Source organism: Harmonia axyridis, chromosome 5, assembly GCF_914767665.1.
Source record: "Harmonia axyridis chromosome 5, icHarAxyr1.1, whole genome shotgun sequence".
NCBI classification, from domain to species: domain Eukaryota; kingdom Metazoa; phylum Arthropoda; class Insecta; order Coleoptera; family Coccinellidae; genus Harmonia; species Harmonia axyridis.
Window position 1 is genome coordinate 26,768,710 of NC_059505.1, and position 25,152 is coordinate 26,793,861.

Below are 25,152 nucleotides of genomic sequence, written 5' to 3' on the forward strand. Positions count from 1 at the left end.
CTGATTCAGTTTTGTTAGGGGAGGATGTTACTCCAGGTGATGTGTGTACATTTTTAGACCCCAGATTTAAAAGAATGGAAAGATTCGTCGGTTCGCAATTCAGAATCAAACAAAATTTGACCACTGAAATAAAGAGATTTCTACAAATGGCAATGCATACGGAATGAATATTCGACTATTCATGAGTATTCGAATAATGCGAAACAAAAATTCGAATAAATATTCAATGAATATTCGAATATTAAAATCATTCATTCATGATTCCTAGCTCTACTTGATATTCAAGCTACTTGTGCTTGACTTTAAATCAACTCAAGTTCAAGTCAAGCCCAAGTTTAATAGCTTGAATATCAAGATCAAGTTAAGCCCTGAATCCCTAATTGGTTCGGAAAACGAACACTTAAAATGTAATAATCTATAAAGGAGATGATGTCTGAGTATGATATGATATATAATTTTCTTCACCAAATGAACAAAAATATGATGATTTTAATTAAAAAAATGGACTATTCCTGGTTGTATTATAATTTTCCGACAATAAGTTCATTTTATAAATTGTTTGTTTCTGAAATTCAATAACTCCTTATACATATTAAATTAATGCTAGTTTTTCCAAATAAAAAAGAACACAAGAATATAACAGAATATCTATGAGTGACCTTTATGTCATTGTCATAACATCAGTATAAACTGCTTTTGATTTCTGACTTCTGAGGAATTTGAAAAATTCAAGTTATTCCTTAAACAAATACACGTGGAATTTCATTAAGAATAGAAAAATATTTTGTTTATTGATTCTTCAATAATATTCTCGAAATATCTGGTAAGAATCTTAGTCGGGATTTTAAACTTATATAACTTACATTTTTTCTAACCTCACAGGAAAAGGTACAGCAATTTAAATGGGCAACACAGTTACTTGTGCCGAAATAGCAGCCAATAATATCACAAATCCTTCTTCTGTTGCTGAATTGTTGAAGAAAAATGACAGCGAATCTAAATTGCCACCAAATCACCCTCCTATTCCACATTACTCAGGTGAAATACCGAAAGAATGTCCCATGCACGCACAAGCAAAACCACAAGATTATACTCAAGAAAGATGTCCTATAGACCATAACAATAAGGAAGAAATAAATCCACTGAATATGGTAAATATTAAACTGATATATTATATTTATAGATAGAAGAGATACAGTTATCAGACGATTATCTACCTACAGAAAATGAAACCATTAATAATCTAAATCAAAATGTACAAGAGTCTTCTGACCCAGATAACATAAATGAAACAAATGAATTTGATATCGAAGAAGATTCAGAGGAAACAGCAGCAAGTGCAAGAAATAGATATATTGTAGATGATGATGTATACGTATATGCACCAAGTGACTATTGATGAATTGCATTACTTCTGAAATATATCAAAATCTGTTTCTATCTGTGTTGTTTTCTGTGTTGATTAGAATTGAAATATTCAATTTAAAAATATTTAGTTAGTATGACTTTCATGATGATTTTCAGATGGGTCCTGCCAATCAAAAGCCATCTCCAGGTCAACCGTTTCCACTTCCACTGGATCGAGAAGTCTCCACTATTCCTAAAGCTATTGTTAAAGAAGGAGAAAGTCAGTTTTGGGTTTATCCTAGTCAGCAGGTTAGTTGTCTTATGATACAAATGTGATGTGTCATCTGATTGTTCAATTTATTTTAAATAATATTTGTAAATGCTCTGATCCAAGAAGAAATGTTATCATACAAGATGGATAGACTTTATAACTTCTTAGAATAAGGGCCAATAGAGCAGTATCAGCTGACATCACAGAACAGCTGCTAGGGGGGACATTCAACTCTATAGAGTAGAATGTCCAGGCATTTATGAATGCCTAGAATAGGCTTCTGATTGGTCACAACTACATCATATTAATGTAACCTTATCTAATAAGCTATGTGTATGCTTTATTTGTTGTTACATGTGCCGCTAGCAGCAGATCAAACCATAGAGTGCTGATACTACTCTATTTCTGCCAATAACCTAATACGAAGTAGATAGTGCATAAAGAGAGGAATTGACTCTAACAGAAAGGTGAGACACACAATGTTTACACCTCGTGACCCAGGGCCCAATCAACCGATGTTTTGATTTGTTGAACATTTTGAATCTATCGGTCATTGAATCCTTTTCGATCATGTAATCTGGCTTCCCTCATCATTGGTTGAAATTCAGGCATCTTTATTCTATCCCTTGTGATCGTGTGGCCCAGAGCTTAATCTTTATCTTTTTGTTGGAGTCGATGCTCTTCACTGCTCAAGGCTATATATTAATAGATCATTGATTACTGCTCAATAAAAAGACTTTTACAAAAGTGACCAACATTATTTTCAATTTAGATTAACTAGTAATATAATATGAGAAGTGTTTATTCCTTGAATGTCAGTCAACTTTTTAATCCATATTTATTATATTGTTGAATTAAAAAGTAATTAAAAATATGCAGATGTTCTGGAACGCTATGCTGAGGAAAGGTTGGAGATGGAGGGACGAAGATATACAACCCAAAGATATGGCAGATATCATAAAAATACATAATGCTAATAACGAGCAAGCTTGGTTAGAGGTTTTAAAATGGGAAGCACTCCACGCTAAAGAATGTGGAAATCCAAAGTATGTATATAGAAATATTTGTAAGAAATCTAATATGCTGTTTACCAAATATATCAATCAGTTCTGAAAGGAAATATTTATATCATAAGATCAATCTCCTTTTCATTTATTTCATTTTTAATTCGTAATATTTTGTAGACTTAAAAGTTTTGGAGGAAAAGCATCTAATTACAGCCCAAGGGCTAGAATAAGGTGGTTGATGGGTTATGAGCTACCTTTCGATAGACATGACTGGATTGTTGACAGATGTGGAAAGGAAGTACGATATGTCATTGACTACTATGATGGAGGTTCATTAGATAATAGTTATAAATTTGCATTGTTAGATGTGAGACCGGCTATGGACAGGTAATTATAAGAAAATCATGTTTTGCTAAGGGATGGTTGTTGTTCTAGGTATTTAGTAGGTATGCCCTAGGATTATTAACAGCATCAAGAACATAAAAGATATTTTCATTTATATGTTTGTGTATACTGTTTAGAAAAATTCAAATCACTCAATAGTTCTTGATAAGTTTTGAGTTTTCATCAGAATTTTTCACTAAAATTTTTTATATGTATTGTGAGTGAAGAAAAATAGAAGTGAAAAGTAACAGTTTCTTTCACATTGCATACAAAGAAAATTCATCTAAGAAATTATCATTGCAATGTTATGTGATAACATTTGAGTAGGTACTAGAACTTCAATTCACATATATGCTTTATGTTTTTTTTTCATGAACTCGATTTTCAATATTCTATTTCTTTTAGTCTCATTTCATAAGATTCTATATGAATTTAGTTCAACTTGAATATGACTTATATGTAGCTACTCAAAATTATATTAGTGCCTACTATTTTTAATTTTGTTCATTGAACTGATATGAGAAATTAATCTATTGAGCAATAATATTAATAGGATTCTGTTGACATATATGAAGAAAAATTATTGTGTTCTAGTACTCAACTAAAAGGATATATACATTTTGAATTTTCTTTGTTTCCACACTAGTATCAGGCAATATCAACATGAGATGTTAAATATACATTTGAAAAGTTTCTAGCTTCAAAGTGAGTTTCTGAAAAAGTATTTAAAGTTAGTGATGTTACTTAGTTGCTCCTTTAAAGAAAAGGAACTCAGTTGAACATGTTTTACAAGCTCATTGAACATTAGAACATATTAAGTAATAGCTAGGGTATCTGAGATACTTTTTGGTAGGTATCTTAGTTAGCTTTCAATATCAAAGATACTTTTTAGAATCTATAATTGCTTACTAGGGCTCTTATTTTTCCTATTAATACTAAGGTGGAAGATTTTCAGTCACCAAAAACAATGACAATAATATACAACAGCCATGTTGTATATGAATTTTATTTCCTTTTTCCGGCTACGAAAATAATTCAAAATCATCATGACAAGCTAATATCCAAATACACTGATAAATGTATCATATACATTGATCAGTGATATATAATATCATATTATGATGTTATAACATGAATGCCAAACTAAAGCATCCACCGGCTAACAAACAATAACAATCACAAAAATCAAACTAAACTTTAAATTACACCAGCTCGCCTTATGAATATCAAATCAGTGCCAATTATCATTCGAACCATATTTCAAAGTCGTTAGCTAATCTATATGTCAGCAGTTTGAATCCCCAAGATAATGTAAATTTTAAATTTGACTCATACAACTTTGAATTATTGTTCAGATTGCACTGATTTGATATACAGGGTGTTTCCTAAACATGCGGCAAAAATTCAGGGGGTTGTTCCTTGGACTATTCTAAGAATATTTTGTCCTTTGATGATTTTTGAAAAACCTATTTGTTTCGAAGATATAGGGGAAACAAAATTTCAGATAATAACATTTTATTATGAAAAATTACATGAAAATTCAACTCAACCTACAAAAACTGTTGAAAATGACCACCTCTAGCCAGCATACAAGCATCCAATCTTCTCCTCATTGACTGCCGAACCCTTTCATAAAATGTTAATTGCTAATACATCACAAAACGAATTCAAATGAAAACCGTGTTTAATCTGTATTCCTTTACCATCTGCACTTATCAATTTTTAGTCAAAAAACTGGCCGTTTTTAGTAATTGGAATGTTGTTAAACAAATTTAAAAATAAATTGTACCTACTTAGTAAACACAGTGCGGTACGCATTTTCATTTAAACTATTATTAATTTTAAAAATGTTGTTCGCCCTGTATCTTCGAAACAAAGAGGTTTTTCAAAAATCATCCAAGGACAAAACATGCTTAAAATAGTCCAAGGAACAACCCCCTGAATTTTTGCCGCATGTTTAGGAAACACCCTGTATAGCTGGTGTAATTTTAATTTTATTCTGATTTTGGCGATTGTTATGGTTTGTTAATTGGTGGATGCGTTAGTTTCGCATTCATGTTATAACATCATATATTTATTTGTGTATTCAAACATGATAATATGATTTCGATTTATTTTTGTAGCCTAAAGAAGAGAATGAAATTCCCAAAAAGTTGTTGTTGAATAAAGAGCATATTGTAGCAATAATTGTTCCTGTTGACTGAAAATCCTCCATCTAAGATTGCTTTCCATTAGGTATCTCAGATACTGTCTGAGATAATTTTGAGAAAATAGGAACAAAAAATAAAAAAGGAATTGTTTTTCTTTTATACATAATTTGTTTTCAAAAGTTATGTTTATAATGCTGGACACAATTTCAGGCTTTCCTAACTCTGTTGAGATCATGTTGAAATTTGGCTTGTAAATCTTGTAATAAACTAGCTCTTTTTTGCTTCTATTTGACACATAAAATCATGTCTATTTCTGGTCTGATTTCTGACAGATATTTGGCATCATTAAAGTATGCTTTTTGAGGGATGTTGCAGGATTAATCACACAGCTGCAGACCTCCAAGTTCTGTTTATGTTTTTTTCATAAATATTTGAGATATTACTATCACTTTTTCTATTTTAATACAATTATATAAGCAAAAGAGCATGGAGTGGAACAAAAAGCATAACAACTGTTGTAGTACTGTTCTTGTCACATCAAATAAATTAAAATTGTGTTGGTTGACCTGCACTTTCGCATTTCAGGGGCAAGAATCTGTTAGGTTTCATGTTTCACTCACGTGAAAAAAATGCATTTCAAGTACAGACACTTTGGCTCAGAAATAATCTGAATTAAGATAGAAATAGATTGAATTGAATTAATTTGATTTGCATTTCGCTTTGAATATTTTTGAGAATAGTTCAATTTTTGAAGTGAATAAACTTAGAGTGTGCATAATTTTGCTATCCCAATATGTAGATAGAATTCTTTAGCATATAATACTTAATCCATGTTGCCAATTTATCAACTAGATAGCAAGCTAGTTGTAGTCCTAGAGTTTGAATTGGCTTTTATTAATAATCAAAATTACTTCTATTTAAAGTTGAAAAGTAATCTTGTAATGTAGTGTCAATCACTAATGAAAGTTCTGATAAAGAGATTACTGTATACATTTTTTTAATATGTCCTTAAATGACAAAAATTATAAGAGGATATTGTATTTTTATCTGATTTTTTTTATCCATTTTTTTTCCAGTGCCGAAAATGTATGGGATAGGATGAGAGTAGCATGGTGGAGATGGATGTATAGCAATGAGTAGAGTAGCAATTAGGAGCAGTATTGTTAATTATTATGTAAGACGAAAGTTAACTTATTGTGATGTATCGTATAAAGCATCTCGTTCAATTTGACCTGCAACTTTCATTTCACCCAAAAAAAATTCATCCAATTATATATTGTTAACAGTTCCTAAAAACTCAACTTCTTAAATTTCCCATATCAGGTTTTGTTAGCAAATCCTGATGAGCATCTCACGAGGCAATCGAGTTGCCTGTTTATGAGGTCGATATAGATTTTGAAAATATCCTTTTTGTTGGTTCCGTCATGTTGAAAATTCGTTTTGGTAAACTCAACATATGAAGCCGTAATATAAGCGAAACAATTGTAGTAATATAAATGATGGAAGCAGCTCTTAGTTATATATTTTTATATTTAATGGTTTTATTTTAAGAAACAAATCAGATTTTTCTAAAAAGTCTATTTATTCAAATTTATCTTATTTGTTTAGATCATTATATGAATAGTTCTAAAGAAAAATGATGATTAGTCTTCTCCCAAATGAAACATCTTCAGTTAGGAACAATTTGAACATGTTATTAACCTACATCTGAAAATTTTTAACCTCAAAACGTAAACACAAACAAATCGGCCATATCCAACATCCGATCGATGTCCAAGACCTCAGATAATCAAGATATCTACATTACCGATTGTCACTTGTCACGCACACCCTTCAACACGCGAAGTTGACAGACCGATCTCGATCTTGCGGACCAAATCTTACAATTTTTGAAGAATATCGGACCAATAAAACATATTTCACAATCGTAGTCGTATTTTTATACCTCCATATCATCTGAAAGTGGATTCTGTGTTGTGTTGAAAACGTATCATTCGTTAGGTTGCGGAATATGTGTGAATTGGCTGTTTGACGTTTCGCCATTTTACGGAACCACTTGTTAACACAGTCGTATTATTATTAATTGGATGCAGAGTTTTAACTAACACCCTTTAATTGCGGTTTTTATTGCTTTGCCTTACATTAAACTAGTGCTGTTCTAATAAGAAGTCCGTCGCTTTAAACGTGATAGCAGACTAGAATGCTAGGGTAAGTGATTTAATAGAGGACGATTTTTGCGATAATTTGCTTCGAATGAGTTTTTATTTTTAATTTATCCCCGTGATCGGTAGCTATCTGCTTTCATTGATTCTAGTTTTTTCCAGCATTTTCTACTAAGATGCATTAGTTCCGTTAAAAATCAAGAAATCCTTCCTCTGTTGCAGTATTATAATTTTTAGGTGCGTTGCATGTTTTTAGAAGTTTCAGATGAAGAGCTAACAAAATCTGGTAACCAAATACATATGTGTTACTTCCACGAACCATATGAGTATCTAACGACGGAGGTAATCATAAACAATCCTATCCTCTTCCCTAAAATTACCCAATTACTAGAAGATATTACCGGCATTTGGATGTCAAATTTGAATAGGTAGCGTGTCTTGTTTTCAAAAAGTGAGTATGCTGCGCCTTGTGTCTGCGTTTCTGTTTCACTCCTAAGGACGGCAATTGCTCCTTTCATCTCGCAATAAAGTATGAATATATCCTTAAGAAGTTCCTTGGAATATCAATTAATTATAATAATAATGATTTCAGACGATTTTTATTTATTTCATTAATGAATGAAAAAATGTCTGATACTTCAATACAATAAAATAGATTCTCTCCAAAAAGTTGAAGTGGAATATGTTTATAGTTTCTAGCAGTGGCGTATCCAAGGGGGGGATAAGAGGGAAATATCCCCCCGGAAGAAATATCCATTATAAGTTACAACGTTCAATAATTTAATTGTGTAAAAATTTAATCAACGAATTCATCAACCAGCGGTTATATCAAAAGGCTCGATCTGATCCGATTGTCGTCGGCATAATCATTAATTACTTACGGGCTAAAAATGTCAAATTGATGATAGAAATGAACAATCAGGTTAAAATTAATAATGTTCTGAAGTAAAACCTCCTCACTACTCGAATTGAAAATCATTCTCAAGAAGTGTCTATAAATAATAGGGATAGAACGATACCGATATTGATATCGGTATATCGGCATATCGGCAGTTGTTGCCGATATATCGTATCGTATCGTATCGGCAAAGAATATCGGCAAAAATATCGGCAAAGTTTTTTTGCCTCCTCAGTGCAAAAATGGAATACTTTATCAAACAAAATAAGATTTTTCATTCTAAGGGAAATATTTTTTATTAAAAAAGGAAAACAAATCAACATTAAACAACTATACTAACAAACATAGGTAGGAACTTCATATGGCAGGTACAAAATACAGTACATTAATATATTCATATTCCTAATAACTGAAATTTAATTTCTTGATATTGTGATGTAAAAACACCAACATTTCCGCCCTATCTTCATTAAGTCTATTTCTTTTTGGTTCATAAATATTGCCTAATTCACTGAATAGTTGCTCACTAGACACACTGGCAGCAGGTGCTGACAGGTACACCGAAGCTGCGGTGAACAAACAAGGAAATTTTTTCTTTTCTGCCTCCCACCACTCGAAAGGAGATTTATCTTTCGGTTGTGTTGAACATTCCAAATATGTTATTACTTCATTTTCCCATGCTTGCATGTTTTTTGTTTTAGTGGTTTCGGTCGAAGTAGAGGCAATACTGTCAAAGGTTCCCCAGAATGTATTTTCCTTATTTAAATCGCTTAAAGGAATATTATCAGGAATATGTATTATGAAACGGGACTTCCCCGGATTTCGCTTCGGTAGTGTATTCATGGGTGGCGTTAGGTTTGCCGATACGATATATCGGTATATCGGCATATCGGCACGTAAATATCGGTATCGGCCGATATATCGTATCGGCAAAAAAAAGTGATATCGTTCTATCACTAATAAATAAAAGGACATCGGAAACGAATATTCCCTCTTTTTTCTTCATCCCCCCTTCAAGGCTCATGTCTGCGTACGCCACTGGTTTCTATGCCTAGTCGTATATCAGGAGCAGAAAAACCTACAGGAAATATTGTGTACCAATATATTCATTGTTTTTAGATGTTAAAATTGAGAGGTTGATTGATTAGAAAGTATTCTTTCGGAACTGAGCACAGTTACTTTATTAATATATTTGTAAGGAGGGAACACCACCACGTGGCTGCACAGTTCGAAACGAAATAAGATATATTTCTTCCCACAAATCACCGAATTTTATGGGGTTTTCACATAAATTCCTTAAACAATAATCTACATTGTGAAAAGAAGTAATTTTATATTTGCGAATGGAAAAAGAATTTGGCAACTTTTCGTTTGTCGCAAAAAAAATTGATAATGTACAAAGCACTGATATATTTATAAAATATTAGTGAAAAACCTACCCAAAATCATTACAAAAGAGGTGAAATTATAATTTCTCAAAAAAAAACTTCTTAAGGGTTGATATAAGAACACAATGAATTTGCCTTGCAAGTACTGAATAATACCATAGTATAAGGAAAGGATAGTAAGCCAGTGTAGTTGCTTTTTTCGATTTTGTTGATGTTGAGTGCCATCTAGTTGTACTCACGTTTAACTCGAATTTTACTGTCAAAAATTGTTCCGTAAAGTGGAGCCCTCTGAAAAAATTGGTGTTATTTTGAAGAACTTAAATATTTGAAATAGAGTGGTCAGAAGATTTCTATATTTTGATATTTTTTCTGGTCTGTAATAAGCATTTACGCCAGTGGCGTGTATTTGTGATAACTTAATAATAATATAAAAATTGTTGGCAATGTCATGCGACCCCTTTTCAACCAAGCCACTGAATGAATTATCGTATTATTTCTGCGCCATCTATAGCTCATGATTCAGTGCCATCTATTATCGAGTTACTTCTCCAAATCCAACTACAGTAGCGACCCCTGGTGACTATTTCCTTGCCGTCAAACGGCGGTTGGCTTACTATCCTTTCCTTATACTATGATAATACTGAATAATATGGAAATATTATTCAAGCGAAATAATGATAATAAATAATTTCCCGAGATCACTGAAACAAAAATTTTTTTTCATATTTTGTTTCCTTCATTTCCTCTTTTGCAAATTCATGGAGGATTTAGTTAGCAGAACCAATGAGGTATATAAATTGATTTATGTTCTTAATTTCATGCATGAAGCTTTTATATATAATTTTTGAATGAAGGTCTGAACGGTTTCTTCGTATTCAATTATTATACACATTAAAACGTGAATTGTTACATTTTTTCGACTCCAAAGGTTTATAATTCAAATTTATAAACCAAAAACCTTCCTGAGACAAGATACGACATACGACAATAGAAATTAAGAATTACTAAATCATGCATTGACACATTTAATCATTGATTCTTGTGATCTTGATAATCTTTCGAACCAGAATAAAATCTGGTAAATTTTTTGAGAAATAACTGAACAATGCCACTATGTAATAAGATCATGAGAGCAGGGCCCCCGCAAGGGACATCAACGCCCGCGTGCGGAACATTTTGGCGCCCCTTAAAGGGGGGAGGTGGAGAAAAGTACTACTGTATAATCGGACATTTTTTTTCTTAAGTTTAGTTGAGTATTTAGTGTAGAATGGATGAAAATCTATTAGCAACCTTCATTGCCTTAAGAACTTTATGGTGTTATTTGTAACATAATACATTTCAAATGTGTTTCAAAACTTAAGCTGTATTCTTCTATAAATTATTCATGAAGGCATAAACATTTAATTAGGATTAATCCAGAAATTGAATGGATGTTTTTCTAGATTTGGCTGCTGCAAATTCTTTTATATTATCAATCAATCAATTTTATCGAGTATCTCTTGCTCTATATCTAAGATTGCCAATGCAGAAAATCTTTCTTGAGACATGGTAGACTTCAAATAGTTTTTAAAAATTTTTAATTCAGTGAATGATCTCTCACCAGAAGCAACAGACACAGGACACAGGTAAAGTGAGAAGGATTCTTGAGGCAATACTAAGATTCGGTAGAGAAGAAGTTAGATTATTTTCAAAAATATATTGTAGAATTTCAAGAGGATTTTCAGATAATGAAAACAATCTTAGGGCTTTTATCTCGTTGAATAAATCATTTTCTTTCACGTCAGTCTCTTTTTTTCCTGTCATCAGTTAGCTTTTGTTGAAGAGCATGACAGCATTTCAATAGATATTTGTCATTTAATTTAAGAATATCACAAATAAAACAGAAAACGTTAACTTTATCTACTATTTAAGGAACTTAGTGTTTGATCAATTATTTTCTAAAAGAAATTTATTTTAAAAGCGATTTTTGGATCTTCTGTCTGTTCATAATCGAACAATTTCGGTTTATACTTTCGTCTTACAGTATACAGGGTGTTTCCTAAACATGCGGCAAAAATTCAGGGGGTTGTTCCTTGGACTATTCTAAGAATATTTTGTCCTTTGATGATTTTTGAAAAACCTCTTTGTTTCGAAGATACAGGGCGAACAACATTTTTCATATTTTTAAAATTAATAATAGTTTAAATAAAAATGCGTACCGCACTGTGTTTACTAAGTAGGTACAATTTATTTTTAAATTTGTTTAACAACATTCCAATTACTAAAAACGGCCAGTTTTTTGACTAAAAATTGCTAATACATCACAAAACGAATTCAAATGAAAACCGTGTTTAATCTGTATTCCTTTACCATCTGCACTTATCAATTTTTAGTCAAAAAACTGGCCGTTTTTAGTATTTGGAATGTTGTTAAACAAATTTATAAATAAATTGTACCTACTTAGTAAACACAGTGCGGTACGCATTTTTATTTAAACAATTATTAATTTTAAAAATATGAAAAATGTTGTTCGCCCTGTATCTTCGAAACAAAGAGGTTTTTCAAAAATCATTCAAGGACAAAACATGCTTAAAATAGTCCAAGGAACAACCCCCTGAATTTTTGCCGCATGTTTAGGAAACACCCTATATAATGGAGAAAAACCTTGATCTATCTCAAGAACAGACGCTAGTTTTCCAGCTCCCGCAAGTTTTTCCTCAAGAGCATTATCATCCCTATAATTTTTGAAATGATCAACTAAATTCTTCAAATGGTTTTGGTACACCTTAATGTCAATCGCTACACTTTGCATCATGTTGCTTACAATATTAATCTGGAATGAAACATCATAAGAAATTATGATACTGATAATAAATTTAAAAGAATGAATATTTAATCAAAGAGAACTTGCTTTATGTCTTGTTTTATGTTAAAAGTATCATTTTCTGCTATTTCTAAAAGGCTATCACATATTTGAATGAAATGAAACTTTAGCATCAATTCTACTAGACCATCTAGTATCACTTAAGGGTTTTATACGTAACTGAGGATCATGCTGTTTATAACATTCCAATCTTTTTGTGGATGAAGAGAAATATATATAAAGTTCTTTTATAATATCAAAAGAGTCCACTGTTTTATTTTAAACCTTAGCAGCATCATTTTCAGTTAAATTTAAGCTGTGTGCAGCACATAGCGCAAAAAATGCCCTAGGATTAGCATCGAGCATGCGTTTTTGTAAACCAATATCTAGATATTTCATGCCGATTGCGACGTTCAGAAACTTGTATAAATTGCAAGAAAAAAGTTTGGAAAAAAAAATTGTTGAAAAATTTGAAAGAATCTTTTTCGAAAACCTTTGGTCCATCGATTCTTCACCTCTATAAGAGGTTTTGGCGCCCTTTTAGAGTGGCGCCCGCGTGCGGTGCACGCGTTGCACGCGCGGTTGCGGGGGCCCTGCATGAGAGAAAAACATAATTGCCACCCTTTTCACCTAAAAATATCAACTCACCCATAATATATTGAGCAACATGTATGACGAAGGAGTCTTGAAGTAACGATAAGTTATATATACCCTACATTTACTTGTAGGTTACGTCTACATCTCCGCTGAGAAATGTCTCGACTACAAAACGTGAACCATTTTCTATGTAACCGTGGAAAAAGTGTAAGAAAAAAATCAATTGAAATTAGGTATTTTCAATATTTTCATACATAATTTTACTTAATGACCAATGTATAGATGGTTATACCTATATACATATGTATTGTTGATTAGTTTAAGTTTGAATGCGTATTGTTGGGACTAAATATTGGGTACCTATGTCGTGAAGTGTACTCAATAATTGCTGATATTATAATGAACGTTAAAATTTTTAGTTGACTTAAAGATCCCGCAACTATAGATTTTTTTCAAGAATAATAATAGTAATCATAATTCGAATATCACGCCATATTTGGTTACCTGGTTATTCCATGAATGTTAATCTGTTCGATGAATATTTTCAATCCGTTGGGCCAGACTTGGGGATATATTTACTCAGTCAAATTTCAATAATGACACGAATAGATCTATCAAACACTTGATATTCACAGCTCATTCTAACTTAATGACTGAAGCAGATGCCATTAAATGGAAGCAATCGATTTAAAATTAATAATCAATCTGAATAACGGTAATATTTTGTTCGAAATCTCTTCAATATCTGCTCTGTTTGTTCACCGTATTCACTCCTGCCTGAAATATTATTGTGTTATATCTGAAGCACAGCCATCTTTCACGGGCAAAGGCACATTTAACTCATCTTTTATTTCTGCTCTCTGAAAAATGCGCTTCCTCCAGGTTAAAGTTTCAATATTTTAGTGTGTCGCAGAGCGAAGATCAAAAGCCTTTTGTCTTGCAAACGGTTGATGTTATTCATGCAGCGAGGTTTTGAATCCGAAAAGTGTTGTTAGGCGCTTTTCTTTCAAAATGGAGATGCTGGATCGAAAACCCTGGGCATCTGTCCAATTGACATCAGATCGAGAGGAGAATTCTTCAAACGAGGTACTTTTTCAAATAGAGCTCTGGACGAGGGTGGATGAAGAGAAATAAGTGTTATTATGTGATAAAGAAGAATTTGTAATGAGCTTACTCCCAGGATTATTGGCAAATTTTCATGAATAAAATATGTTAGTCCCATTACCTGTTTGTTTCATTTTCATGGCATTACAGTAGGCTTTGAAGAAATAACCCTCTAAGAGAGAATTTCAACGTTGAGAAGTAATGCTCATGAATTTGAAAATTTATTGAATCGATTACTCTTAAGTCATAACATCATTTTATGTTACCTATTCAATTTGAAACGTAAACCAATGAGTGGTTAATTCAATAGTATTTTTGTTGATGAAAATGCATTTATCCTCGCATTTCTCGTAGATTTTAATATTAGGTGATAAATGTTAGTGTCTTTGACAAATCCTGTGATAGAATATGAACTAGGGTCGAAGAGAAGGTTATTTATTTAGTTATTCACGGACAAACCATTTCATATATTAATATATAATCAATAACATTATCAAAAAAGAACAATATTAAAAAAAATTATATGTACAAATTGTCTCGAAAGAAGGTTCATATGTAAAAAGCAATGAAAAAAATAAGCCTTTTATTGAAAGAATATTCATTACTTGATTATAAAAATATACTTTTTGGGAAATTATTTCTTAGAAAAAAATGCCGTCCAAATGTCTGCCATCGCGTTCACGACACTCATTCAAACACTGAAATGCCTGATGACGGCTTGGTGAGAATGCTTCGCATTGACCCCCATTTCAAGGCAAATATTTTGTTTGAACTTGGCCAGGGAAGTTGGTTGCACTCCAGTAGCTCCATTTCTGCTTGTTTACGTGGGCATCGAGATGAAAATGAGCTTCATCCGAACAAGATGTTGCTAAACGTTTGTAAGCGCTCAATTCCAACTTCGGAAAGACATCTTGGGGTTTCAATTCTTGCACCAATTGAATTTTATAGTGGTGCAAAATGCGGTGTATCGATGATCTATGCACTTGCACGCATTCGAATGGAGTGATCGGGATCATCACGAACAGACCGATTAACACGTTACAATAACTGCCCGGCGGGTTTTGGTTCATATAGATAGCGTAGAACGAGAGGAAGGCTTGGGGAAAGGTTTAAGAGACGAAAACCTCGAGTAGTGGAGAAATTACTTCGCGCTGTAGTCGCAGAATTACCATTTTTGTAAAATTCGCGTACACACAATCCACGATCCGCTCCTTCATAGCGACCAAATTTTTTAAGAGTGAGGCTAACGATTAACATTATATCTATACTCATGTTGAGTGTTTGAGATTGACTTGACTTTGATTTGAAAACGAGTCAAACTCAAGTCAATCTTTGTGACGAATGATTCAAGTCAAATCAAACTGGACAATGGTTACAGATTTGAAAATTCCTTCTTTCTGATTAATTTTGCCTCGTCTGCAGATTTTTTCTTATAGTTTTTGATGAGGGGAACTTCAGAATCAGACTCAATTTGTGCATGAGCTACATTAAAAAAGTTCAGGGTTCAGACATTTCGAGGTCAGACACAACAAACACATTAAAAAAAAAAAACGAAACAAGCCAAGCGAACTGAAACTAATTTGCGGAATAGCAGAGTAGAGGTTCAGACACATTGCGCAATATGATATTCAAACTTCAATTTCAAGCAAAACCTAAAGATGCAGAAATCAAGTCAAGTCAAATTCTTTCACATAAAAAGTTTGATTTTCAAGTCAAGTTTGTAAAAAAAATTCAACTAGTTTGACTTGAATGCATCTCTAGTTATATCCCCGCGTATTTCAGAATCGTTGCTTTTACTCAGTAAGCTAAACAAAAATATACTTCAGAGAACTTGTACAAAGTGTTTTTTCTCGAACAAATTGGTAAACATTAATCGTAAGATAAATTCCAGTGATTTCTACCTTGGACACAAAAAATTCAGGCAAAAATCGTGACGAATGATATATGTAGTTGTTCTTCAAGAGAACTGCTATCCAAAAGCTTGTCTTAATGATTTTGCCATGGACGTTATAATGATATAGATTTTTGACTCTGGCGGGTGCGAATCTTGAAAGTTCACAATCCCCATAGTTCTAGATTGAAACTAGGGGAGATTTCATCGATAGAATTTCTCGAACGTACCTCGTAGAGAGGGGAATGAATCTCTCCCCTCTCTTCAACCTTTCATCATATCCAATCTTCGTCTTTGTTTCTTAGACAAAATACTCAGAAATATCATTTGTTATTCAACGACTTGCACCCTTAGTTATCGACGTTTCGGAATCTAGCTGCGAAAAGGTTATTGAGGCGGGTAATAAAAATTCAAATTTTCGGATTTACATTTTAAATGCTTTTCATACACGTTGGACGAGCATCCATGCGTAACTTAAAATTGACTGCTCGCTACTTTTCACATAATAAAGCCACCGTTATACTTGAGAAAATATTCATGAAATCTGAAAAAATCCATTTTGATCCAGTGCCACGCCGTAGGATATGCTGCTTAAGGACATATTCGTTATAACCGTGAAAATCTGTAATTAAAATCGTTTTTTCACCTGTGTAAATTGTTGAGAATCACAGCAACAAACTTTAAAAGGACTAATAGAATGTGTTTTCACGAAAATAATGAACTAGTTTAATTTGGCAACGTGGTATGGTATCTGCGAATACCTCATGCGTTGATGCATATGAGCATATGTTATAACAGGCCAATTAAAAAGTCCCTGATCTACCATAGTAGAACACATTTTTTTTGGCAAAATTCGATTTTATTATTCAACATAGTTGCCTTCGAGAGCGATACAGCGATTATAGCGATCTTCCAACTTTTCGATATCATTTTTGTAGTACGATTTGTCTTTCGCTTCCAAATAGGCCTCAGTTTCGGCGATTACTCCTTCATTGACGCTAAATTTTATTCCAGCGAGCATACTTTTGAGAACAGGAAAAGTCGCTGGGGGCCAGATCTGGCGAATAAGGTGGATGCAGAAGCAATTCGCAGCCCAATTCATGCGATTTTGTCATTGTTTTCATTGATTTTTACACGGCGCATTGTATCGATGAAACAGCACGTGTTTTTTTTCAAATGGGGCCGTTTTTTAACGATTTCATACTTTCAACGATCCAATAATGCTATTTAATAATCGCTGTTGATGGTCTGGCCCTTTTGGAGGTAATCAATGAATATTATATCTTGCGTACCCCAGAATACTGATGCCATAAAAGGTTATGGCATCAGTATATCAGTGACAGAACAGTCAGCTGGCAAGGGCCAGCTGACTGTTGTGTTTTTTTCTCGCTTTAGATTCATACCAATCTATGAAGGTTGATTTTTCTGGTGCAAACCCCGGAAGCTCTTCATCAAGCCAAGATTTTGCTTCAACTGTATTTGTTCCCTTCAAAAAGCAATATTTCATCAGCACACGAAATTCTTTTTTTCCATCCTTTTTCATATAGCAAAATAGGTACCCTCACAACGCTATATTTCACAAACTAATGGTCGGACTGCGACTAGACTAGATTGGTACTAACTAAAAATCATATGGATTTAATACTTACACCGCCATCTGTGCATCAGACCGGAGACTTTTCAATTGGCCTAATAGTTCACTTCTCTTCTTCGATTCATTCTAACTCTATTCTTATTACAAGCCACCAGAGAGCGAATCATGTGTATTGAACAATTAAATCTATTTTTTGTACTTATTCAATTGAAATTAACAAAAAACTATTATACAGTCCACGAAGGTATACAATCAACAACCAGCGATATCAATTTCAAACAACTAGTAACTAGGAAGAAATTCCAAGAATAGAATAATAGTTATTTATGTATTGAGTGCGTTAAATGAGTGTTTTTTGAAGACACATGAGAAAGATAATTTGTGGCACAGACCGCAGGTCGGGGCGCAAAATTTTCTCGAATAATTCCAAAGTAACTAATTGAATAATACTTCTCTTTTCCATACATGTTGACCTCAATGTTATCAATACTTCCAATACAATTTCACAGCATGATTTAAAAAGCTAGGATTTAAAAAGCTTGCGCTCATGGTAGAGGCATGCCATCAAATGACAATCTGGACAAGCGTTCTTATAGATTCGCTCAAGTAAGATTGAAAGAACTATACAAGTTCCAAGTTTTTGGGGTCTCTCACATAGGCCTGAAAGAATAGGGATACAGAACATTGAACATTCAAATTTGAAATTATTGGTCATCTAATTCAAATATGAACATTAAAAAGATCTTTGTTGCAAAAAACTACAACGAAGATTTTCAAACCAAAGTATCGAATTGGCATAAATAATTTCTAATGAAGCATGATACCTATATCGAATTAGATACATACCTATTGCGAATTTTCATGACATTATAGAGCAATGTTACAGAAGTCATGAAATTCTGATAATTCGATTTAATTTTCAATACTTATTTTTCCTGTGAAGCAAACAGACTCACAGTTTACATTTTCTGATATGGTAACGTCCATTTGTTTTTAAATTTAATTTCTAGTTTCAACGGAATTCACATCAAAGTTTGATCATGCATACTTCTAATCAATATTAACAATACTCAGGAGCTGAGAATTTTAGAATGAAGAAAATTTGAAAAGAAATCTGGAAAATTAAAATTCTCAGCGGATAAAATCAAATATTATCACGAAAGAAATAAAAACAGGACCGAAATTTGAAAAATTTGATATAAGTAGAAATTTAGTTCATTACTCGGAATTAGGCATTTATTTTTTCATGACAATAACGTTATTCCTCTAACATATGTAAAAAATATAGATTTAGAAGTCTTAAGGAAAAAACTCAATAATCTGAGTATTTCTCTGGAAAAATTGAAAGTACATAAAACGTTTCAAACGATTGTATGAAGTGAATGAACCCACAAAATTTAAACAAAATCGGACTTCTGGTTTCCAAATTATGGATATCAGAACTTTAGACCAATTTTCATGAATCACCCTGTATCTCCGAATCTAACAGGATTAGGATCTATTAGGATTCAGTACAAGCTACTTTTCTGAAAGGCCTGGATGATGTGCATTCACCAGTACGCTATGGCCAACCAGTCATGTTACACCCTGTATATAGAGTAAAACAGAAAAATTAACGGATCTCTGCATAAAATTTGCACTGACTCATCTGGGAATATTCATCAATCGAAATCTTGGTCATGTTCAAGTAGAATGTTATTATATTACAATATTAAAAAAAACCCGCAACAAGGAAGTCTGGCAGGAGAAAAAAGAAAAATTTAAATCTCCCTAGGAACGATAATTATAACGAAATTAAAAATGAAGTCTTATAACGAGCTCATTAAGCTTAACCTCGAATTAATGCGGTACATCTTCCTTTGAAATACATGGTCGCGAAATTATGAAGTTCCATTTTTGCCCCTTTCATTTTTAATTTCTTCACAAATTACTGATGTTATTACTGCGTAATTATCTCTTCTCAGGGTTGGGGTGGTTAGCTCTGCCAGTTTATTCGAAAATTTGTTTGTTATTTGCTCTTTTTGATGTTCCTTAATTCCTATTATTTGAACGCAATTTAGTGAGACCATTTTTACAAAAGGACGTTCAATGAAAATTATCTGCTGTGCAGTTGTTATTTTCGAAGTGAAAACCAAGCTCAATTGTTCTCAGAAAATAACGTAATTACTTCTTTTAATTTATTACATTGTGAGTCAATAATGATAGTTTATTTTCAAAAACCAGTTACAAAATAGTAATATTTTGAGGTACTAATAGCCATTAATCTGAAGAGTATACATACTTATTCTAAGACAAATTTATTACTTTTAGATTATAAATAAAAATAATTAAATGATGTAACTGTTCTATGGAAAAGAATGTGAATATATTTGGTCTGAAATAGGAATGTTAACTAAAGTGTTGTACAAGTACAACTCGTAAGAAGTTAAGAGGTTATCGGCTTATTGTTTCGATCCTCTTTTAGGGGAATATACAGGGTGTTTCAAATTAAGACGGCACCATTGCTAACTCCGTTATTATTGATACTACGATGTCGGTTAAATGGGGAAACTAGTAGCATTTTTAGTGGTCTTCTCGATGCCGAAAAAAAAATTTGACAGTCGCGTTGTCATAATATTTCATAAAGTGATATTTTTTTCAATGGAACACCCTATATTTTTTCATGCATTTCGATTCGTAATAACATTCTCAACAACAAAGCTCATTTGACTTTTTTTCGTAAAGGTGAAAATAAGACAGTTGTATTAATAGGAAACATTTATAACAAACTGATTTGAAAAAGCGCTATAAAATATCGAGTAAATGTCCAAAAACACCGCCTTCTTGTTGAACAAATATTTGGGCCCTTCTATTGACACTATTGATTCACAAAATGAATGCGGCTAGCGGAATGGCTTTAAGATGGAAATTATTGTTTTGTCTATTAATATCAAATAGCTTAGTGGTGTCGATTGAGTGGTGCTACATGATAATCACGGGTTTCACGAGTTCACATCCCAGCGCACTTTTTTCTTTTTACTGTCTTATTTTGCTATAAGTAACAAAATATTGTCATTCGTATAAGTACAAAAAATGGTTGTTTGGACAATCATGAGGTTTATTCGCCAATACAAATAGATTTTTTGTACTGGTGAAAGAAATAAATATTTCAAAATAAGTCGCTCATTTTCTACTTTAGGAAGAAAGGTGATATGAGCTATGTTGTTGAGAATGTTATTACGAATTGAAATGCATAAAAAAATATAGTGTTCCCTTGAAAAAATATCATTTTATGAAATAATACGACAACGCGACTGTCAATTTTTGTTTGTTTTAGGCATCGAGAAGACCACTAAAAATGCTACTAGTTTGCCCATTTAACCGACTTCGTAGCATCAATATTAACGGAGTTAGCAATGGTGCCGACTTAATTTGAAACACCCTGTATATTTTTTATTCCTGTATATTTCAAGAAAATGTAAATAAATATCTCTTTTAGTGCATCGATTCTAAGTAGTTCATAAATGAATAATTTTTTTGGCAATAAATTTAAAATAGGTAATAGTATAACAATGAATAGACTGGTGAGCCTTTTGTAGTGACCAGTAGGAGATATTGTAATATTGTGGCCATACGCAGTTTTTTGTAGATAAGAATTTTCTAAAATTTGATTCCAACCTTTTTTGCTTTTAAATTTCGTCCAATGTGTTCTGGATGCTGGAAGTGAATTAATGCGGTATAACAATATATTATTCTAGGTACTATTTTATGCTCATCTACTTATTTAGCTTGCGAAAAAATTCTCTATGGGGATAGAAGTATTTCTTCATTCGATTTTTGGATTTTACAGATTCTAACACGTAAACTGGGGGGTTACGATTATTTTTCGACTTTGAAATAAAGGTATTTTGGTAAATCTTTCTCGAGCCAAGATACGAGGTGCACCCCCTCCCAAGGGTTCGCTGATTCGTCCCTAGATCGCTGGTGGACTCTTCAGTTAGATAATCCAACGATCTCTTCCTAAGACACACCATCTTACATAATCGTGGAGAGGTGATTCTGTTGCAACGCTATGACCCCTATAAATCCACCAGGGGCAAAGTATGTGTGGCGCGAAAACCCATAGCACCATCCGTGAGCAGACAGAGTCACTACAGTAATGTGCATCTTGAAAATATGAACCGAAATGAGACGACGGTGTTTCAATGACCATTAGTTGAATTCGATGTTTCTTGTATCAAAGTTTCTGTTGGTGATAGTTCTAGCTACTGCAGCAATTTCTAGAGGTTCATTAGTAGAAGATTCTGCGTTTTTACCTATCTCCATTCTCCATACAAATGCATACTCCGCCTTAGTGATACTTTTGATTTTTGAATTAGTTCATTTTGTTTCCATATACACTGCTCAACAATTGATAGGGATCACTTACTTGTTCTAAATTTATTTCTGAAATATTCGCTCCAAGATTATGAAGGACCCCGCACGTTTAGTATGGGAAATGGCTTTCCGTGAATTTGGCTGAATTTTTGATATGTTGTAGTCCTTGATGAACTGATCAGAAAGCCACAAAGCTCAAAAATGGACAGTTTTCGAGATATGGAGCTTTGAAAATGGATTTTTTGCAATTTTCGGGGTTTTTGCTCATCAATCGGGGAGCTCTCATTTCTGGTTTTGATGGAATTTAGATGTTCGGCGGCCAGAACCCGACTGAGAAATGATCTTTCTTGGTTATATTAGGCACCGTTATCGATAATTTTTTATACACTGCTCCACATTGGCTATGAAATGAAATACAAAATCCAAGATCTTCCATACATCTTTTCATGCCACCAGATGACGCCAGAATAATTCACATGACCGAGAAACGACATATTGTGAGATTTTTTTAAGAGAGACCATAATAACTGAATCCTCATATGTCTGATGTCCAATAATATCAAATATGATAGCCGAAATGTTCTTAACCAGGCAACGCGAGCTGTAATGGGGGAAAATGGGAAAATCATAATCATATATCCTCAGGGATAACAATTGTGATCACTATTGATGTCATTTACATATGATATGTGATTTGTTTCTCACAAATCTCGATAATCTGACAATGGGGTGCCAAGACATTTTCCTCAGAATGTCTCGAAATTGATGATAGCATCTCACAGACAAACGAATCCGTGAAAATGTCTGCAGTTTTGATGCAATATAGTACTATACGGGTAGAATATAGAAGTCCAAGTGTTGGAAGCTAACTATGAATAGAACTTCCGATATTAACCCACGAATTCTTGAAAATAATTTTTTTTTCTATGAACTTTTTTTGTTTATTATCATTATTGTTATTATTATTATGAATGTTACTCTCATTATTATATTGTTTTTGATTGATCTACTCATTCATTTTGCCAACGATCATATTATTAGTAATATGATAGTATTCATTCGTATGTGTGAAGTTCAAAAAGTTCATAGAAAAAAAAATTATTTTCAAGAATTCGTGGGTTAATATCGGAAGTTCCATTCATAGTTAGCTTCCAACACTTGGACTTCTATATTCACTTGAGAAAAGAATGAAAAAATGGAAAGTTGGAGAGAAAAAAAGACTTTATTAGGAACACTCAAAATTCTGTGTTTGAATAACATAAAAATTTTATGATGAATCCACAAGAAGGCTGAAGTTTCGGTTAAGCTAGTACTTAGTTGTTCCCCCACGAGCTCGTCTCAAGCATTCTACCCTACGAGGCATACTTTCGATCAAACGTAAAGCGTTAGAAAGGTCCTCCAGGTTATTGATCGGTTGTTCTAAGGTTGACAATTGTCTAGACATCTCAGACCAGACATGTTCGATGCAATTCATGTCTGGAGAGCGAGCTGGCCAGTCCATCCTATCAATAGCATGAGTTTCTAGCGCTTCATTAACCAGACGACTAGGGTGTGGACGGGCATTATCGTCAATTAAAATGAAATTCTCGCCCACGGCAGCCGCAAACGGAACAATTATGGGTTCAATAATCATATCGTGATATCTCTGGCTGGTCATGGTGGTGTTCTGCAGAACAACCAACTCTGTGCGTTGGTAAAACAAATGCCTCCCCATACACATATAGAACCTCCGCCAAAAGCTGTTGTGGGTACCATAAACTGTTCTGCATACCTTCGAGCTCTTTCCCTCCAAGCAAGAATACGTCCGTCGGAGTTGACCAAACGAAATCTAGACTCATCCGTAAATAAACATCGGCTCCAATCTTCAAGAGTCCAATTGCGGTGCTCCTCAGCCCATTGCCGTCGATGAACCCGGTGTTCCCTATTCAAACGGGGATGTTGTACCCTCTTACGTGCTCTCAAACCACGAACATGTAGTCGTCGTCTTACAGTCTGGTTCGAAATGAGAACTCCTGTTGCAACTCTCAGTGATCTATTGAGCCGCGACGCCGGGTAAGTGGGATTTCTCCTAGCATTGAGGATCAAAAGACGATATTGGGCAGCTGTTGTACTGCGCTGCCGACCTCCCCCATGAACATAAGCTACTGAGTCGTTTTGGATGAACCTATTCCAAGCCCGACTCACGACACTTTGCGAAACATTCAACCGCCGGGACACTTCTCGCTGGGACAAACCTTCCTGTATCCACCGTAAGATTTGGTCCAGTTGCACAGGAGCCAAACGTCTTCTCGGCATGACTGATAAGCTGATATTGTTCTCATTTCTTCAATTATTGTCACCTTATGTGTTTGAACGAGAGAAAAAAAACAGATTTAATAACAAATACCACATTGCTTTTCACTCCACCTGTAACAGCCTACAGATAATAATCGATTTTGTGAACAAGAGCCGATGAAGTGAGGAAGACTTTGATATAATCAACTCAAAACATCTTACTTTTTCCTTAGAGAACATATAATGTACAGATATTCACGAGATAACTTGAAAAAAATACAAATGAAGAGAAGTTCATAAGTGATCCCTAGCAATTGTTGATCAGTGTAATTATTGATCAGAGAAACTTTGATATTAAATAAAAGATTAAATTATTATTTCTTCATTTCCTGAAGAAATGTAATTGAGGCACTGATTCTGAATTCGTAGAATGTTGAAATTCAGTTAACATTCCAAGTGTGGTAATTTGTAGATAATTTTCTTAGAGAATTATTGCCAATGGAAATATTTACTTCTTCTGATTTGCACTGATGACTTTATTTTCAGTCTACTTATTATACTCATTGTGCAACTAGTTCTTTACAACACACTCCTCATCAATTTGTAATAATAAACATACTTAGAGGACATAAATAACTTGAAAGATTATGTAACCTAACTCTGGTCCATGGGATTTTTTTTAATAAGCATTTGACGCACGTTTCGACAACTCAAAAACTACAGGTCAATTTGTGAATTTTGATAACGATACCTGCCAAAATGCAGGATCTTCAATTATTTCCTATGTAAACGAAGAAGGTGAGGTTATGCTTGTAGGAAATCAATTCTGTGGCAAATCTGAACAGTATGCATATGATATAAAAGCGGCAAAATGAGAAAATTCCAGA

At 33.4% G+C, this 25,152-nt stretch overlaps 2 protein-coding genes across 3 annotated transcripts in view; both read left to right on the forward strand.

Annotated features, from left to right (window-relative positions):
* The first annotated feature begins 662 nt into the window (after positions 1-662).
* LOC123681139 (holocytochrome c-type synthase) lies at positions 663-6,390 on the forward strand. Its single transcript, XM_045619360.1, has 6 exons — positions 663-823; positions 883-1,151; positions 1,525-1,656; positions 2,498-2,664; positions 2,803-3,012; positions 6,236-6,390. The coding sequence occupies exons 2-6, from the start codon at positions 903-905 to the stop codon at positions 6,297-6,299; spliced, it is 822 nt and encodes a 273-aa protein (XP_045475316.1). The 5' UTR covers positions 663-823; positions 883-902; the 3' UTR covers positions 6,300-6,390.
* A 613-nt stretch (positions 6,391-7,003) lies between these two features.
* The window catches only part of LOC123681141 (polypyrimidine tract-binding protein 1), a 592,501-nt gene continuing 574,352 nt past the window's right edge, over positions 7,004-25,152 (forward strand). The window contains exon 1 of one of the 2 annotated variants that reach the window (XM_045619365.1): positions 7,004-7,367. In XM_045619365.1, the coding sequence (XP_045475321.1) occupies positions 7,360-7,367 (8 nt within the window). In that variant the 5' untranslated portion in view covers positions 7,004-7,359. The remainder of the gene's footprint in view (positions 7,368-25,152) is intronic. The other variant, XM_045619369.1, reaches the window with a different exon arrangement.